The sequence below is a fragment of the Micropterus salmoides genome, unplaced genomic scaffold (assembly GCF_014851395.1).
Source record: "Micropterus salmoides isolate LMB-PRFRI ecotype aquatic unplaced genomic scaffold, ASM1485139v1 Ms_hic_scaffold_17, whole genome shotgun sequence".
NCBI lineage: Eukaryota > Metazoa > Chordata > Actinopteri > Centrarchiformes > Centrarchidae > Micropterus > Micropterus salmoides.
Window position 1 is genome coordinate 5,045,793 of NW_024040817.1, and position 19,334 is coordinate 5,065,126.

At 40.3% G+C, this 19,334-nt stretch overlaps 1 protein-coding gene and 1 pseudogene across 1 annotated transcript; both read right to left on the bottom strand.

The window, feature by feature from the left end:
- Positions 1 to 1,207: 1,207 nt before the first annotated feature.
- Positions 1,208 to 4,362, bottom strand: LOC119907714 (toll-like receptor 13). The gene is made up of 2 exons (XM_038725415.1): positions 1,717 to 4,362; positions 1,208 to 1,239 (listed from the first exon to the last, which is right to left on the bottom strand). Exons 1-2 carry the CDS (start codon positions 4,352 to 4,354, stop codon positions 1,208 to 1,210), a joined length of 2,670 nt encoding a protein of 889 aa, XP_038581343.1. The 5' UTR covers positions 4,355 to 4,362.
- Positions 4,363 to 14,842: 10,480 nt separating this feature from the next.
- Positions 14,843 to 17,457, bottom strand: LOC119907715 (annotated as a pseudogene).
- Between the last annotated feature and the right edge of the window lie 1,877 nt (positions 17,458 to 19,334).

A 19,334-nucleotide genomic window follows, 5' to 3' on the forward strand; every position in this document is an offset into this window, starting at 1 on the left:
ATCCACACTGTTGTCTCACTACACTACTAAACTTACTAAATTAGAGTTACTGAATTATTAAAATGATTTAAAAAACTGAGGGGTGGGGGATGTTGAAGAAAAGTCAAATTTTAACATTTACCAAAACACATTTTTCTAATAAGCTACTCTCAGTTCATCTTTAGAGCGTCGCCTCTCAGCTGTCAGAGCTTACGAATGAAAACGGAGGCTTTGTTTCAGTTCTTATATTTCCACAACAGCAGCAGAGGAGGTGAGGTGAAGGTTAATACTCACATCTGACAGAATCATTTCCTTTTATTAATGAATTGTTCCTTCAATCTTAAAAGAACGATGACAAGCATTTGCAAAAGGAAGAGAACAGATTTTTTGGAACTGAAACGCTACAGCAAGTGTCCAGCGAGCTGATAACAGATTCTGTGTTTGTCACAGCAGGGATGACCACATACCCACAGTGTAAATAAACTATTCTTAGTCTGATTTAAATACTGACAGGAAGCTGATAGACACGTGTTTAAAGCTGATTTAACACTGACTGAGCGTAATCTGTAAAGTATCATGGTTGCAGCACACTTTAGGCAGGTGTGGAAAAAATGCTGTCAGGCAAGAATGCTTTCAAAATTAGACATTTTAAAAGATTATATTTAACAATTAACAAAATACGAAATGAGTGAACAGATGAAAAATAAATCAATTCAACAGGCTGAAACACAATCATTAACTGAAACAGAAACAGCTGTGTGGGAGGAATATAACTTGGTGACGAACAGCCAAACTCAGCCAACAAGGTGAGGCTGCTGAAGACAGTTTACTGTAGGAAGTCATCCACCGTGGCAAGACTGAGCACAGCAACAAGACACTTGATGGTTAGTCTCCAATTTGTTAATGGCAGGTACGAACTTGTCAGTGGTCATAACCGTTCATGCATAACAATGAGTTCAACATTCTAAAAGTTTGCTGAAGCACATTATCCATTTATTAATGGTTAATTGTTCCTCACAGCAGGTTGAGGCAGAGTTCACTACAGCTTCTACAACCCTTTGATAGGGATTGATTTTTTTAAGGTTGATACTGACTCTCATGTTGGGCACAAGGCTGCTGATGTCTAAAGTACCATTTTATCTGAGAAGTACTATGCAAGTAAAAATAATTCTGGTCTACACCACAAGCTGCTCCAAAACCATGAAGCATGTTTGATGAAGACAGTACGTCACCAGGCACGTGTAAGTGAATCTATCACAGAGAGCTGAAATAAAGAGATGTGAAACCCCTCAGTGCGATGCAAAGACTGTAAAAATAACTGTACTGTATCTGCTCTGCATTCACAACATCTCTGACAGAAAAAATATAAGAGAAAGAGGAAGAGAGGACGACAAGACAAACCAAAAAAAATTGCTAAAAGCTGTTTCAAGCAATTACCCCCGAATATTTAAAGTGACCTCAATGCAGTACCCCATAGAGTACCGGTTCTTGTGGTCAACTAAAAGAACGTTAACTGCACAGCTAACTGAGCAAACTAGCTATCGCAGAAGTTATGACCTGATATGTGACATGCTGCTGCCTATTTTTTAAGTAGTATGAATTCAGTAGGTGGAGAGTAGTCTCAAGTCTTACCCATTGTACCTTTATATCAAACAAAACATTGTATTTTCTAAGCTTAGGCCACAGTCCAAATCTGTCGAGGATGTGTGATGAATGATGAAGACAGACAGAGGAAGTGTTTACCTGGTTGGAAGTCTCTGTGGTGCAGGCAGAGCCTCCAGCCCTGCTCTCCTTCCAGCACTGGAAGCATCTCTCTGTAAACCCAGGCCTCGTCGTGAACGTTGTAGGAGATGAAGGCGTCGTATTGGTGAGGAGCTCTGTTCTTCTTCTTCTTCCTGCTATCATAGAGGAAGGCCAGGAAGAGGTAGTATGCGTAGGCTAGCTGCCACCTCAGAAAGTGGAAGACGAAGGCAGCAAGAAGAGTTAGCAAAGTCAGACAAGTGCTGCAAATGAAGCAGAGGAAGCCGACGTCCATCCAACAGGACTGGATGTCAAAGTCCAGCAACTTGTTTCCTTGCTCCACCACAGGAAAGGAACAGGTGTACATATGGGCGTTAACAACCTGAGTTTGGTTGTTGTTCTTCACCCATTGGATAAAGCCGGCATTAGAGCAGTCACAGGTGAAAGGATTATTGTCCAGGTCCAGATATGTGAGTGCAGGGAGAGACTGGAAGACCGTCTCGTTGATCACTGTAATGTCATTGTCACTCAGTTTTAAAAATGTGAGTGCAGACAGGTCAGCCTGGGCCAGAAAATCCAAAGATTTGAGTTTACTGTAAGAGAGATCGAGAGCCTGCAGGTTTGGGATTGGCTGAAACAGTTCAGGATCCAAATCTGACAAATCATTCTGACTGAGTGTCAGACGCTTGAGCTGGGGATTGTTTCTAAATGTGTCGGGATCTGGAGCAGAAATATATAAATTCTCAGCTGTGAAGTCCTTTAAATGTTTCATAGTTTGTAGAATATCCATCGGTATGTCAAAGGGGAAGCCATAGTGATCAACTCTGCATATTACAGTAAAAATCTTCAAAGATTTTAACTGGAACAAATCTTCATAGAAGTTTGAATGAGGACTTTTAAAACTTCCGTCAGTATCGAAGTAGACTGTGAGATTTTCTAACTGTTGTAAACTTCTGAATTTATTTTCAAACTCAAGTGGAAGAGACACTGTAAGAGTTCTGAGATTGTTTAGTCCTTGAAAAGCGTTACTTTTCACTCTTGCGATATGTTTTGATGCCAGATCCAAATATTTTAGGGAACCTAAACCTTGAAAATCCCCATTTTCAAGAATTGATACAAAGTGTTTGTTCAAATTCAAGAACTCAAGCTTCTGCAGTCCTGTTTTGAAGGCGCCTCCAAATGTCCACAGCAAGTTGTTACTCATATCTAAAACCTTCAGATCATTAAGATTTTCAAATACACACCTGTCCAGTTTGGCAATGTGGTTATAGTCCAGATGCAGCTCTGTAAGTCGCGTTGTGTTTATGAAATCCTCACATGTCAACTCAGAGATACGATTGTCTCTAAGATATAGAACCTCGAGGGAGGAGAGACTCCTAATGTCATCTGGCACACTGGTGAGAAAGTTGTTGGCTAGAGTTAGGGACCTCAGACTCTTCATGAATCTCATCGAGCCTTTAGGCAGTTCAGTCATGTATGTATCGGTCAAGTCGAGCTCATTAAGCTGAGAGCAAGTTACAAGTTTTGAACTTAATTTGGGAACACTGTTGTAAGACACATCCAGCCTCCTTAGTGTCAGTATTTTGCACACTGTAGCTAAGAGACCTTTCTGGATAGACGTCTCCATATAATTCAGCCTCAGATGCATCAGTGAGTCAAGACTCTGCAGGACTTTTTGGATTTCTTCAAAAGGAATCAAAGTGCCGCTGAAATCCAGCTGAGTTATGTTCCTTAGTAAAGTCTTGTCAGGTATGTCCCATTTCAAGCCAGCAGCTCGACCACTTCCAGAAAGGTCTATCATCTCAAGGTGAGGAAAGATCTGTGTTGTGATGCTGAAGTTTTCTAACTTAGCATTATCAGAAACATTTAACACCTTCAGTCCTGAGGACATGTTCAGCAGCAGATCTTTGGTCTGAAAGGAGGTAAATAGATTTCCTCCAATGTTCAGCTCCTGTAGGTGTGGTAGCTGTAAGATGGGCTGAATGTCAGTGACTTGTTGGAGCTTGTTGTTTTCTAGAATCACAGTCTGTAAACTGGACAGGAACTGGAAGGCCGAGGAATGAATGAACTGAATGTGGTTTCCTCCGAGGTCAAGCGTGGTGAGGTTGGACAGTCCCTGAAAGATGTTGTCTGTCAGCCTGGTGAGTTTGTTTTCATTCATGTAGAGGTTTGTCAGTGCCACCAAATTAGTGAAAGATCCATCGTCTACATGAGCAATCTGATTTGAGTCTAGGGACAAATTTCTCAGCTTTGACAAGTGGCCAAAATCTTGCCTGTTAATCTGTTCAAGCTGATTGGCTAAAAGTAGTACTGAGCTTGCATCTCTGGGGATGTCATCAGGGACAGTAACAAGTTCACGATCTGAGCAATCCAAAGAAACATCAGCCGAGGCGTCTTCAGAATAACTGATGACGCAGCCTTTCAGTGAATAAGCCAGTGAAGAGTTAAGATGAAGCAGGAGACACAAAAGCAAGAGAAGACGTCTCTGTATTAAGTATGCTGACATGCTGATCTTTAGGACCACGGCTGGTTTGATTGTTGAGTTACTGTCAGGTGGAGATTTGTTGCTGTTAATGTTGTTCAGGGGTGAACATCTGGAGAGGACAACACAACACGTTGCACAACATGACTTCATCCCTTAAACCAATAGCTTTACAGTTTGTCATGTCTGTGTTGAAAAAATGTATCTACATCTAAGACAGTTAGCTTTGGTCCCCTAAATGTCACTTATTAACACATCTTGTTTATGGCTGTAAATGATCATCTTCATTGTCAATTTATCTTACAATTTGTTTTTGATGGTTTCAACGTTGTCAATAAATTTAATGTGCCATACCTTGTTAAGTACAACTTTCTTGATTCTACTGCATACTAGAAAATTGCTGAAACAAGACAATCTGTATTGAAACGAGAAGAAGAACGAGAGTTTGTCACCATAGCACCAGATCTTTCCCCTAAACCTGGTCTTTACTAAGTTTTGAAATCTTAAACTGAGAGTATAAAAATGTAATGTTTTGAGAGGGTGGGGAAATTTTTGTTAAAGAAATTTAACTCATATTTTACACAAACACAGTGACATAAGTTAAATAACACAGATAAACAGATTTTTTCTAATACTCACAGTTCATCTTTAGAGCATCCCCTCTAAGCTGTCAGAGCTTACCACTGAACATGGAGGCTTCGTTTAAATTCTGATGCTTATACGACCGCAGCAGAGGAGGTGGGGTGAAGGTTAACACGCACACACGCACACACACACACCTAACAGCAGTACGTTAACTTCCTTCTGTATTTGAATTTTCGTAATTAGATTTCCTCAATCTCAAAAAGACAATGACAGCCTTCTGTAACAAGGGAAGAGAAGCTGTGCTGGTGACAGATTTCTGCTTCTGTTTGTCACAGCCAACTGTTGCTGACAAATAAACATGGCGTTGATGGTGAAAATGTACTTCTTTGACCTTCTCTGTTCATGTTAAACTCTTCGTATTGTTTGGGTATCGAGAAAAGAGTTCGGGGAAAATAGGAACCTGTGGTTGTGGGCTACTGTTTCCACCCTATAAGGTTGGTGCCCCGAGGTGAATTTTATGCAAGGTAAAGTATGTTAGTCAATGTATACATAAATCATTTATGTTGTCCACATCTTATGTCTCTTTTCCTAGTAAAAATGAACCAGTTGGAGACAAAGAAAAATAAACTGAAGTCCTTTTCGGTTAGGGCATCTGGGGCACACACACACACACACACACACACACACACACACACACACACACACACACACACACACACACACACACACACACACACACACACACACACACACACACACACACACACACACAACTGATAAGCCTCGGTTTCATTAGTTTAATTTGTTCATTGTCATGCTTTTTTTCACAGCGGGTTGGGTGTTAGATCAGATGAAAGCTCCCATCATTTGCGACCAACACATCACTACAATTAATGAATTTACATTATATTTTTTATATATTGTATTTTTGTCACCATATTTTTGGTGAGTTATGTCATGGGTAGTAGAGTGCAGCAGCAGGAAAAAGAGAAGTGGGCCCAAATGCAGACAGAGGTGAGGGAATTGCAGTCCAACCAGGATTTATTAAACTTGTAAAGGGGAGCTCAGTGGCAACTGTCCAAACAAAAGTAACTCCAAACAAAAACATAATCCACAGGGGGAAAAAAAGGAACAAGGTACAAACCAGGGATACATCTAGAAGTGCAGATACAGGACAGAACAGCCAACACAGACGATGACATCACAAACACAACTGAGGACAATATACACACAGGCAAACCAGCAGGGAGGGAAGCACAGCTGAAACACATCAGGTAATCAACAACAGGAACAAAGGTAGACAAGGACACATGAGAACAGAACACTACAAAATATAACAGCATGTTAAGCATATGGAAACATACAAGGACAGAGTAACCAAAGTAAAACAGAAAAACGTGAAACAACTGCATAGCAGAACAAAACCAGGGCAGGGAACAGAGTGAGGACCAAACGGGGAATAGGAATACACTAACATGGAGACATAAGACTAAGAACTAAGACACACACCAAAAGAAAACACAGAAGTACACAGACCACGAAAAACACTAAACATGAACAAAGGCATAAGACTAAGAACTAAGGCAAAGGACTAAAACACAGGACTAAGAACTAAAATAAAAGACAAGACAAATACTAAGAACTTAAACATGCAAATGATCAAAATAAAGCTCACAGAACACAAACCCAAACCTATGAAAAACAGACTAAACAGAAAATCATGAACACAAAACCTTTCCTAACAAGTTATTAATTATTATGACGTATTTTGGTTTACTTTAAGACAATCATGCAAAACATTGTTACTGCCTTGAAGTGGTCTTACAGCTATAGTAACATGTTACTGTTAAATTAATATCACTGTTAAAAATAATTTACCCAATAAGAGTTTTCTATATGAATATACACACAGAAATTAATTACAAAGTATTTCTATTGCCACTTTGCCCACATTATCAGCTCTTGTTTAAGGAAGAAATGAAACCGCAAATCTCAAATCACTTTGGCCAGATGTGAAGGTGTCTTTATTTGCATTGGATGGTAATATGAGAGTACAGCTACACACAAACCCATTACAACATTTCTCTATAGAAAAGCCGTGAATGCTGTTGGATGCATCCATTTGACAGGAATTATCAGGAAAGACTCCATAAACTTTCATTGTTACGCAGATGATACTCAATTATATCTATTGATCAAGCCAGATGAAACTCACCACTTAGCTAAAATGTGCCTTCAGGATGTTAAAACCTGGATCACCTGTAATTTTCTAATGTTTAACTCATAAAACTGAAGTTATTGTTCTGAGGCCCAAGCACCTCCGTGATGCATCATCTAAAGATATGGTTTCCTTGGATGGCATCGCCCTGGCCTACAGCACCACTGTGCGGAATCTCGGAGTCGAGGTTTCTGCCTTTTAAAGGAAGTTTTTCCTTGCCTCTGTCCCCTGGTGCTACTCATGGTGGGAATTGTTGGGCTTCTGTAAATAACATCACAGTGTACGGTCTAGACCTGCTCTTTTATGAAGAGCACTGTGAGATAACTGTTGTTGTGTTTTGGCGCTATATATAAAAAATTTAATTGAATCTCTGTTCTTATCGCCATCTGAGCCCCGCCACCATCAGCAGGTGATAATTACAATTTCCAGGTACCCTTTCTACTTCTCCTGTCCTTGTCATTAGAGTGAGAGTTAATAAGAAAGTTAATAATGACCATTAGTCCTCCCAAAGCTTTCATCTCTGATCTTTTCTTTTTATATCCATCTTTTTTTGCTGATTTCTAAGTGTGGGCTTGCAAATGAGACTTGGGTGGGTGTGACAGTCACCAACTGTGGGCTTCTGGGTAACGCAGTTCAAAGAGATGAGGTAGTAAAAGGAATTCAAGCCGTCTGAATGATTTAGAGAACAAAACAGGCAAACATTATAATGCCAATAGTTGTTATCCCACAATGAGACCAAGATGAGGTCCAGGCAGTCGGGATTCTCCGGATCAGAAAAGTGATGCGAATATGGAAGTGCATTGTCTCTAACGGCCAGCAAGGGGTGACACCTCTTGATTATATAGAAGTCTGAGAAAATGGGGAGGTTTAGTTACTCTCAAGTAAAGCGAAAGTGAAGCCAGTGTTGAAGAGCCTTAAACCTGCATTCTCTAGAACGGCCAGCAGGGGGCGACTCCACTGTTTGTATACATTTTACATTTACTCATTTGGCAGACGCTTTTATCCAAAACGACTTACATTATAGAAGTCTGAGAAAATGTTTCTACTTGTCAGCTGATTTATTCCCTCAGTAAACACTTTCCTGATGAGTTTATGGTCTCAGTCGCTAGTTTCAAGTCTTCTTCAACACAGCCTGATGTTCATTTAGTAAATTATGGTCCCATTTAGAGGAACAGAGACCAGAAAGTAGGGGAGGCTTTAGGGCGGGGCTACAAGCTGATTGACAAGCCGTTACCATGGCGATCTGTCAATCAGGCTAGGATGACTAATACCCACGCCAATGCGTAAATTTAACACTCCACAAGTTATTTGTACTATGTACCTTTTAAGTTTTGGAGATATGGTCTTTTTATGAGTGCAAAGGTGTTTATTTTGTGATCAGTTGCTTCCAGTGTTTGGAGTAACGCGTTGCAAAAGCAACGCAATTACAGGAATGTATTACTTTTTGCTGTAACACAGTAACATCGCACATAACTAAAAAAATAAATAAATTTGCGCTTTACAACGCGCTTAAACCTGAAATTAAGAGGTGTTTTTAATAAAACACCAACAAGAAATATTTTGGCACCAGAAGAATAAATCCATGTGAAAGACAGTAACGTTATTTCCTGTTGCAGCAATCCGATGGTCGAGATTGTAGGCAGGGTGCAAACTACAGGGGGCACTCGGCTCCTGTTAACAAGACGGTAGCTCCCCTGACGGATCATGTGTAAATAGATTTCTATAGGCTGTGTGTTTGTGCTTTAACTAAATACTTTCCTGATCAGAGAGGCTGCTGTCAGTTCACCCTGACCGATCCTTTCGGAGTGTCGGGAGATTGAAATAATGAATGATGTAATGCTGCTGTACCTCATGTGTAAATGCACACAGAGTCTTTCTTAACCCTGTTTCTTACCCACCTGATCAGAGACAGTAATATGGTAATATAATAACTAATTACTTTAAAATGACAGTAACTAGTAATCTATAATGTATTACATTTTGTAAATAACTTGCTCAACATTGGTTGCTTCCCACAATTAAGACTTCCTGATAAACATCCAATTTGTAGCTGGTTGGAAGTTAAGTATGTGTGTGTACATTGTGAGATACTTAACAACCATAGATAGGGATGAAGAGGTTACTGATTTAATGATAAACCACGGTATTTCCCAACGATTAGTATTTGTTTTTAAAATTATCATGAAAACTATGTTTGAGTACTCCTGGTAAATACTGTCTAGCATCAACCAAAGTTAGCAACAGTCTCCCAGATGCAGGTTCAACATGCACCATGGGTTTGTTTTGGGTCAGTGAAAACATGGCAGAAGACAGTGACAGCGCTCCGGAGAATTATCAGCCTGTCTAATGATTAGTCATATTTTGGTTTAAGCTAGCACTAGCTTGTTAGGTAACAAAATTCAGCACGTAAATCAGACACCTGCGTGGCCAGGTGGTTAAGCGCACTAGCTGGCAGGCAAGCAAGGCAAATTTTCTAGAGTCAGACGAGCAGTATAGCTCATACACACTACTACTACTACTACTACTACTACTACTACTACTACTACTACCACCCCTACTGTGAATGAGTCAGCGATCCAGCAGGGCCTGGACGTGAGGCCTGAGTTCAAGGAGGGGAGCTGATTGGTTTGACTGCGGTCAGGTGCGTAGTTTGCAGATCTCAGACAGGTGAGGGTCTCTAATTTAAAATAGTACAAAAATATTCTGATTTATAAAACAGTGTACATGCAACATTTGTTTAGGCTACACAAACAGTCCACTCACTTTGAACGAGGCTGCCGATGAGTTAAAACAAATATGACTTGTTTTATGTGACATAAGCGGTACACTGAAAGATTTACTTAATAAATAATGCTGTATTTTTCCACACCGTGTTTTTACAAGCAACGCATCACATGAACTGCTCTGTGTATCTGTGAGTCCACCATATTTACTGTGGGAATTCCCACAAATGTTTGTAACTGTGGTGTGTATTCATCCAAAGACCAATGGGAGCTCCGCCTCAGAATTGATCCTGCAGACTGTACAGTTACAGTCACTGTCTCCTGACGCCCCCAATGTAATCCTGGGACATTTTAATCACCGCTCACTGAACAAAACTTTGAGAGGCTTTTATAAATATGTATCTTGCACTAGCAGAAATGGCAAGACACTGGATCAATGCTGTTGGACTAATTAGGGTTGGACGATGTCATCAGGGGCAGAAGTCGTCTTATGTGCATGTGTTCTCACACAGACTTCACTCGGTAAAAAAAATTGGTAGACTACGCTACAAGTCGCAGTGGATTTTTTACGGACCATCCAGCATTGAACACACAGGGTGCGGCTCACCTGCTCCCGTGATAACAGATGGTGGAAATATATGGCAAAAGAACGAGTTCTCAGGCTTTTAGGTGACTCTTGAGATTTTTTTTTGCTAGGGGGTACAATCACAATGCTGGCTCAACGTCGTGATGTCTGTCAGCCATCGTCTATCGGTCCAACCCTAGACTTGACAAATCAAGGAAAAAGATTCTGACTCTGCACTCGCACAGGAGTTTAACAAGTTTTATTCTAGGTTCGATGTCCCCAATATTAGTAAATAAACGGCTGCATTAAGGTAACAGTCTGATTAACTCTGGTCTATTTAGTCCTTTTTTCTGAGAGCAATGTTGTGAACACTTTTAAACATTGTACATTGTACAAGCCCTGGTCCCAACAACATTAGCAGCCGCATGTTGACCCATTGTGCCGACCAGTATGGCTTCATTTTTAATCATATTTTTTAACATGTCTTAATGCCAACACAGAGTCCCGAACTTATGGAAACAATCTACAATTATTCACATCACAAAAAGCAACCACCCCAAAATTCTGTATGACTACAGACCTGTGGCTCTAGCGTCATTACTTTTGAAGGCCTATGAAAAACTGATAAAGAAAGAACTGCCTTCAAAACCATCCAGCCCCGTTTATTTGTTTAGAAGCTCATAGAGAATTTTGAGCTGGATTTTGGACTTTCTCACTAACATGAAACAGAGAGTGAGAGTAAATGGACATCTCTCTGGAATATCAGTGACAACAACTGGCTCCCCTCAAGGCTGTGTCCTCCCTCCTCTTTTATACATCATGTACACTAACGACTGCCGCAGTGAACTGACCAATAATTACATTCAGTCATAGAGTTTAATGGACACTGAAACATCTCACAGCCCACTGCTACCCTAATTTTTAAACTGGTGCAAAGAAGCCTTTTTAGACTTGCGCATTGATTTTAGACGTCACCATTCAACTCCTGAAAAGACGATTATAGATGGAAAAGAGGTTGAAATTGTCGAGTTGTACAAGCATCTGGGAATCATCACTAACAACTTGACCTTTGAACTAAACACAGGCATGCTGAGTAAGAAAAGTCAGCAACGTCTCTTCTGTCTGAGAAAGCTAGCGAAGTTTCCTGAGGACGTTGTTTTATAAATCTTTTATTGAGTCCGTTTGACTTTTTCATGTATTTGCTGGTAGTTTAAAATGGAAAAAGATATTAGCAATGCTAGATAACGTTAGCAGCAAAATCATTGCGATTCAGCAGAGAAAACAAACTGAACTGTGCAACAAACGTGCTTAAAAAGGAAGAATCCATCATGTCTGAGAGCATGCAGAATTTAAGTCACCAGCCAAAAGATATAAATTCTCCTTCGTACCTTCTGCTATCTCTGCTTACCTCTGTAAATAAAAGGTAACATCTGCACATAAGGCACTCTAAATTTCTAATGTTGTGGTGTTTATTTACCCATATATGTCTGATCCTGTGTTTTTAATCAATGTTGTCACCATTGTTGTCATGTACTGTATGTCAAATTCAAAAAATTGTCAAATCGCCCCTCGTGGACACAGAAAGGTCTTGAATAGAATTCAATTTCAATTGTTTGTGTTTATTATCCTGAATCATGTTTCTTTTGTGTGAGCTGCACACGACCTTAAATGTTTTTATTGTGCACTTCAGGGAAAATCAATCAGACGTGTTTTTTTATTCAGAGAGGCTTTTGTCTGTTTAAATTATAATCATTTTTATTAGCCTATAATACTCTGAGTTAATATTTTGATTTATTTTATACTGCATCCATTTCAAATGTTCAGCAGTGTGAGTCGCTGTTTCTCATCTCTCCGGTTTGTGTGTGTATCCGCCGTTTATAAATGAGACCCCAGGAGAGTCAGAGGTAACGCCCACAGCTACCAACTGAGAAAGATACAGTAGATAGAGGAAGTGAGAGACAGACAGACAAAACCACATCATAGCGTGCACGCTGTGACCACAACCACAATCATCCAACAGGAAAAAGTCATAGAAACACATTCACTCTCAAAGCAAAGTATTGGAGGGTGGATTCTTTTCTGGTTTGATGGAGCTAGGCTAGCGGTTTCGCCCTGCTTCCAGTCTTTGTGCTAAGCTAGACTTTACGTGAACTAGATCCATCTCTAGTTCGACATGCAGAGAGGAAACTGATAACTGCATTCAACATCTTCAACCTTCTGTAGACTGTGAGTTGGTGTTAGTCTTTTCTGGTGCCGTTCACTTAATCCTAGGCTACTTAAGTCTGTTGGAGTGTCTGTATCTTTGGACTTTTCTTTTGTTGTCCATTTAGTCCATTAACAGGATGAAGAGTCGCCCTCAGTTTCAGTGTCGAGCCCAGCTGCTCCTCTGCTCTCGCATTTACATTTACATACATATTACATATCAAACCTCAGAAGAGTTGCACCTGAGATTAAAGCACATCATCTCCACTCACAGGTTCACAAACTGCACCGTAATGTGTACGTCGGTGGAGCAAGGCACTGACACTGACGGGGTTAGAGGTTCAAATCCCAGCGGGAGCGTTGATGCCAGAACTATAGACAGTTACCAGTCAAGGCGGCAGATTATGAGTCTAACAATAGTTTAAATTCTCCTGAAAGTAACAGAGCAGGTGAACCGTTCCTGCTTCACCTCAAACAGAACATAGAGCCTGAAGACTTCAGCGGAAACAAACGGTGATCTAACAAATGAAATATGCAAACCCTCAACAAAAACATTTCCTCCAGTCAAAGAACAGCCGCCATGTTTCAAGAAATACACCAAAACTTTCTACTGAAGCATAACCTGCACAGGATGGAGTTCAACAGCATTTCATCCAATCTGAATCAGTACATCGAATCCAAACCCGCTCAAATCCTGTGTTGAATCTTTTTTGGTTGTTTCTTTTGTGGGAAATTAAGACATTTAAAGGGTAGTTTCTGTTTTTGATGCAGACGCAGCGGATTTGTATTTTCACCTTTATTACTGAAACACGTATGATTCTGATAACCTCTGACAGAAACACACACATCATCATCAGAAATGGCAGTGGAGGCTTCAGATTGAGTGCATCAGACCTGGAGACAATCACGGGCAAACCAGACCAGCCGGAACCAATGTTACAGCAAGAGGTGTGATCGGACCACCAAGAGAGGACAGCGGTTTGGTGCACTTCGCTTTCACACTGTCCTTTTTGCAAGTGAAACAGAATCTGGAAACAAAACCACATGTGTGCTAAGGTCATCTATTCATTTGACAGAAATTCTGGAGCGGGGAAAAGCAAGAAAGTAGGCTAAATAATCAGAGATCTTCCAATATTTTTGGAGTATGTGAAAAAAAGAGATGTGAAACTATATCTGCTATGTTTCACAACATCTCTGACAGGAAAAAAGAGAAAGCGGAAGGGAGGACCAACATGAGAAATCCAAAACAATTGGCTAAAAACAGTTTAAGACAATTACAAAAGAAGTAGTTACAGTTCTTGAGTAAATGCACTTAGTTCCTGGCAGACGACCCCACCGTCTCAGCACAGATCTCAGACTGTCTCTTGGACATATAATAATAATAATAATAATAATCTGTATTTGTAGAGCACTTTTTAAAAACAAGTTACAAAGTGCTTTAACAAGTGTAAAGACAATAATACATACATACAATACAAAAACAATACACGTTTAAGATAAATATAAAATAAGTAAAATACAATAAAATAAAAGGGATAAAAAAAGTCAAATAAGATCGGGAAAGGCTCTCGTATGTTTTAAGAAGGGACTTAAAAGAGGTTCACTGACTCAGCTGACCTGATTTCATGGATGGAGGGTTGCCACCTTCAACTAAACCCAAACAGTCTCAGTCCCTGTTTTCTCATCTGACACCACAATGATGGAACGAGCTACCACACACCATCAGAGCAGGGGCGTCCCTCTCTGACTTCAAGAAGCTCTTGAAAACTCTGCAGAGAACACTTCTAACCTCTAACATGCCCTTCCTGTGCTCTTCTTATCCCCTAACAATTCAATTCAATTGAGTGTTAACTTTTACTTCTTTCCCTGGGTATTTCCTTTTTATATACAGTCTATGGTATTTACCCCGCTGATGCTGTACATGCCATTAGCTCTGACTAGCATGTATTGTCAGTTGTAGATCTCGTGCTGTATTGAGGCTTGTAAGTTGTTCCTCAAATGTAAGTCGCTTTGGTTAAAAGCATCTGCCAAATCAGTAAATGTAAATGTATGTAGTTACTTTAAGTCATTGTTCCTATTTCAGTATTAACCATGAACCACTTTATTACCCAAAATTCTGTGACGGCCGAAACAGAACCATAAAAAAGGTTATCGTGCTTTAGTTATTACTTATTAAAAGCTTTTTATCATTATGTTGATAAAAAAAACACTACATACGTTTCTTACTAAATATTTGCTGTTGCAAATTGGTAGTATATAAACAAAATTTCTAGGAGACAGAGTTGAATCCCAACCTCTACCCAAACAATGTTGTCAACAATCTTTATTGAAGGTGAAAATTTCAGAATTTAGGCCAAAATAAGTGCAGATTTAACTATTTGGGCCACGGCCCACAGCTGTCGAGGATGTGTGATGAATGATGAAGACAGACAGAGGAAGTGTTTACCTGGTTGGAAGTCTCTGTGGTGCAGGCAGAGCCTCCAGCCCTGCTCTCCTTCCAGCACTGGAAGCATCTCTCTGTAAACCCAGGCCTCGTCGTGAACGTTGTAGGAGATGAAGGCGTCGTATTGGTGAGGAGCTCCGTTCTTCTTCCTCTTCCTGCTATCATAGAGGAAGGCCAGGAAGAGGTAGTATGCGTAGGCTAGCTGCCACCTCAGAAAGTGGAAGACGAAGGCAGCGAGAAGAGTTAGCAAAGTCAGACAAGTGCTGCAAATGAAGCAGAGGAAGCCGACGTCCATCCAACAGGACTGGATGTCAAAGTCCAGCAACTTGTTTCCTTGCTCCACCACAGGAAAGGAACAGGTGTACATATGGGCGTTAACAACCTGAGTTTGGTTGTTGTTCTTCACCCATTGGATAAAGCCGGCATTAGAGCAGTCACAGGTGAAAGGATTATTGTCCAGGTCCAGATATGTGAGTTCAGGGAGAGACTGGAAGACCGTCTCACTGATCACTGTAATGTCATTGTCACTCAGTTTTAAAAATGTGAGTGCAGACAGGTCGGCCTGGGCCAGAAAATCCAAAGATTTGAGTTTACTGTAAGAGAGATCGAGAGCCTGCAGGTTTGGGATTGGCTGAAACAGTTCAGGACCCAAATCTGACAAGTCAGTCTGACTGAGTGTCAGACGCTTGAGCTGGGGATTGTTTCTAAATGTGTCGGGATCTGGAGCAGAAATATATAAATTCTCAGCTGTGAAGTCCTTTAAATGTTTCATAGTTTGTAGAATATCCATCGGTATGTCAAAGGGGAATCCATAGTGATCAACTCTGCATATTACAGTAAAAATCTTCAAAGATTTTAACTGGAACAAATCTTCATAGAAGTTTGAATGAGGACTTTTAAAACTTCCGTCAGTATCAAAGTAGACTGTGAGATTTTCTAACTGTTGTAAACTTCTGAATTTATTTTCATACTCAAGTGGAAGAGACACTGTAAGAGTTCTGAGATTGTTCAGTCCTTGAAAAGCGTTACTTTTCACTCTTGCGATATGTTTTGATGCCAGATCCAAATATTTTAGGGAACCTAAACCTTTAAAATCCCCCTTTTCAAGAATTGATACAAAGTGTTTGTTCAAATTCAAGAACTCAAGCTTCTGCAGTCCTGTTTTGAAGGCACCTCCAAATGTACACACCAAGTTGTTACTCATATCTAAAACCTTCAGATCATTAAGATTATCAAATACGCACCCGTCCAGTTTGGCAATGTGGTTATAGTCCAGATGCAGCTCTGTAAGTCGCGTTGTGTTTATGAAATCCTCACATGCCAACTCTTTGATAAGATTGACACAAAGACGTAGAACCTCGAGGGAGGAGAGACTTCTAATGTCATCTGGCACTTTGGTGAGAAAGTTGAAGTCTAGAGTTAGGGACCTCAGACTCTTCATCAATCTCATCGAGCCTTTAGGCAGTTCAGTCATGTATGTATCGGTCAAGTCGAGCTCATTAAGCTGAGAGCAAGTTACAAGTTTTGAACTTAATTTGGGAACACTGTTGTACAACAGATCCAGCCTCCTTAGTGTCGGTATTTTGCACACTGTAGCTAAGAGACCTTTCTGGATAAATGTCTTTATATAATTCAGCCTCAGATGCATCAGTGAGTCAAGACTCTGCAGGACTTTTTGGATCTCTTCAAAAGGAATCAAAGTGCCGCTGAAATCCAGCTGAGTTATGTTCCTTAGTAAAGTCTTGTCAGGTATGTCCCATTTCAAGCCAGCAGCTCGACCACTTCCAGAAAGGTCTATCATCTCAAGGTGAGGAAAGATCTGTGTTGTGATGCTGAACTTTTCTAACTTAGCATTATCAGAAACATTTAACAGCTTCAGGCCTGAGGACACGTTCAGCAGCAGATCTTTGGTCTGAAAGGAGGTAAATAGATTTCCTCCAATGTTCAGCTCCTGTAGGTGTGGTAGCTGTAAGATGGGCTGAATGTCAGTGACTTGTTGGAGATTGTTGTCTTTTAGAATCACAGTCTGTAAACTGGACAGGAACTGGAAGGCCGAGGAATGAATGAACTGAATGTGGTTTCCTCCGAGGTCAAGCGTGGTGAGGTTGGACAGTCCCTGAAAGATGTTGTCTGTCAGCCTGGTGAGTTTGTTTTCATTCATGTAGAGGTTTGTCAGTGCCACCAAATTAGTGAAAGATCCATCGTCTACATGAGCAATCTGATTTGAGTCTAGGGACAAATTTCTCAGCTTTGAAAAGTGGCCAAAATCTTGCCTGTTAATCTGTTCAAGCTGATTGTTGGAGAGTTTTACTGAGCTCGCATCTCTGGGGATGCCAGAGATGAGCCGAGGCGTCTTCAGAATAACTGATGACGCAGCCTTTCAGTGAATAAGCCAGTGAAGAGTTAAGATGAAGCAGGAGACACAAAAGCAAGAGAAGACGTCTCTGTATTAAGTATGCTGACATGCTGATCTTTAGGACCACGGCTGGTTTGATTGTTGAGTTACTGTCAGGTGGAGATTTGTTGCTGTTCATGTTGTTCAGGGGTGAACATCTGGAGAGGACAACACAACATGACTTCATCCCTTAAACCAATAGCTTTACATTGTGGGAAATGAGCTTGATTGACACCACTCACTGTCTGTGCAGTAAACATGAAGCTATGTCCAAGAGACAGTTAGCTTAGCTTAGCTCCTGTAAATCTCAGCATTAACACGTCTTGTTTAGGTTCATTATCCAATTCTTTTGTAATTATTGTTTGATCCTTGAAATGTCAGAAAATTAAATATTCCCATATATTTTTTAGGTAAAACTTTCCTGATTCTACTGCATTCTAGAACAAATAGAACAAACTGTATTGGAAATGAGAAGAAACACTGTTTTATCAGCATAGCACAAGAAGTCTTGTCTAAAATAAGTTTTAAAGTATTTAAGTTAATTTAAGTAAGTTAAATAACACAGATAAATAGATTTTTCTAACACTCACAGTTCATCTCTAGAGCATCACCTCTCAGCTGTCAGATTTCACCACTGAGCACAGGGGCTTCGTTTCAGTTCTTATATTTACACGACAGCAGCAGAGGAGGTGGGGTGAACGTTAATACTCCCATATTACAACAGTTGGTTCATTGCTTAAATTTGATTTCCTCAGTCTCAAAAACCTAATGACAAGCATCAGTAACACGGTAAGAGAAGATTTTCTGAAACTGACAAACAAATTTCTGCTCCTGTGTCCTTCACAGCTCACGGATGCTCACAAATAAACACAGAAAAGAGGAAAAACAGGAACCTGAGGTTGAGCGCTGCGCTATTATCAAGTGATTGTTCATCGCTGTATTCATTGCTGCATTTATTCATTCATATGTATCTTTGTTAAGCAACTAATTACACACACAACTTAAACTTTTAATTTCTATTAAGCACTTGATTATGTGGTTTGTGTGTATGAAGTATATTTTTTTAAACAAGTATTTATTGAAGATTTTCCAATTTTTTTATATAAGACAACAAAACACACAAAAAAACAAATTATAAGAATAATATTAATATATGATAATCATAAAAAAACAAAAAACAATACACATTGGCCTATTTATTAAGAGTATCTTAGGCTTCAATATATCAGTCCATGAATAGGAAGGAAGGAAGGAAGGAGGAGCTTTATTGTCAAGTAGTGTTTTACACATATGAGGAATTTGCTGTGGTGATAAGGTGCTACACGAAGACAAACATACAGTCAACATAAATAAATGTGGAATATGAAGAACAACGTTGCAGATATATACATGTGCATTATTCTGGGTCTGTGCCGTGCAGCAGTGACACAACGGAAGAAAATATTGTGTGCATATAAATATATAACCTGACAACATAAAAATATACAACAACAAAGATCAACAATCAACAACAGATATGTGTGACGTGCCAGGTCTGAGCCCAACACGAGATGAAACAGTATTTACATGTGCAGAGACATTTGTATCATTTGAAAGGGTGTCAGTGTGTCAGTGGGGGACCCGGGTCTTGTTAATGAGGCTAGTTGCAGACAGGAAGAAATTGTTTTTGTGGCAAGAGGTTTTGGTCCTGATGGACCGCAGCCTCCTGCCAGAGGGGAGAGTCTGAAACAGTTTGTGTCCGGGGTGGGAGCAGTCAGCTGCAATCTCTCCTGCTCGTCTCAGAGTCCTGGAGGTGTACAGGTCCGGAAGAGAAGGAAGAGTTCAGCCAATCACCTTCTCTGCAGAGCGAATGATACGCTGCATCCTGCCCTTGTCCCTGGCAGTAGCAGCAGCGTACCAGATGGTGATGGAGGAGGTGAGAATGGACTCAATGATGGCGGTGTAGAAGTGCACCATCATTGTCTTTGGCAGGCTGAACTTCTTCAGCTGCCGCAGGAAGTAG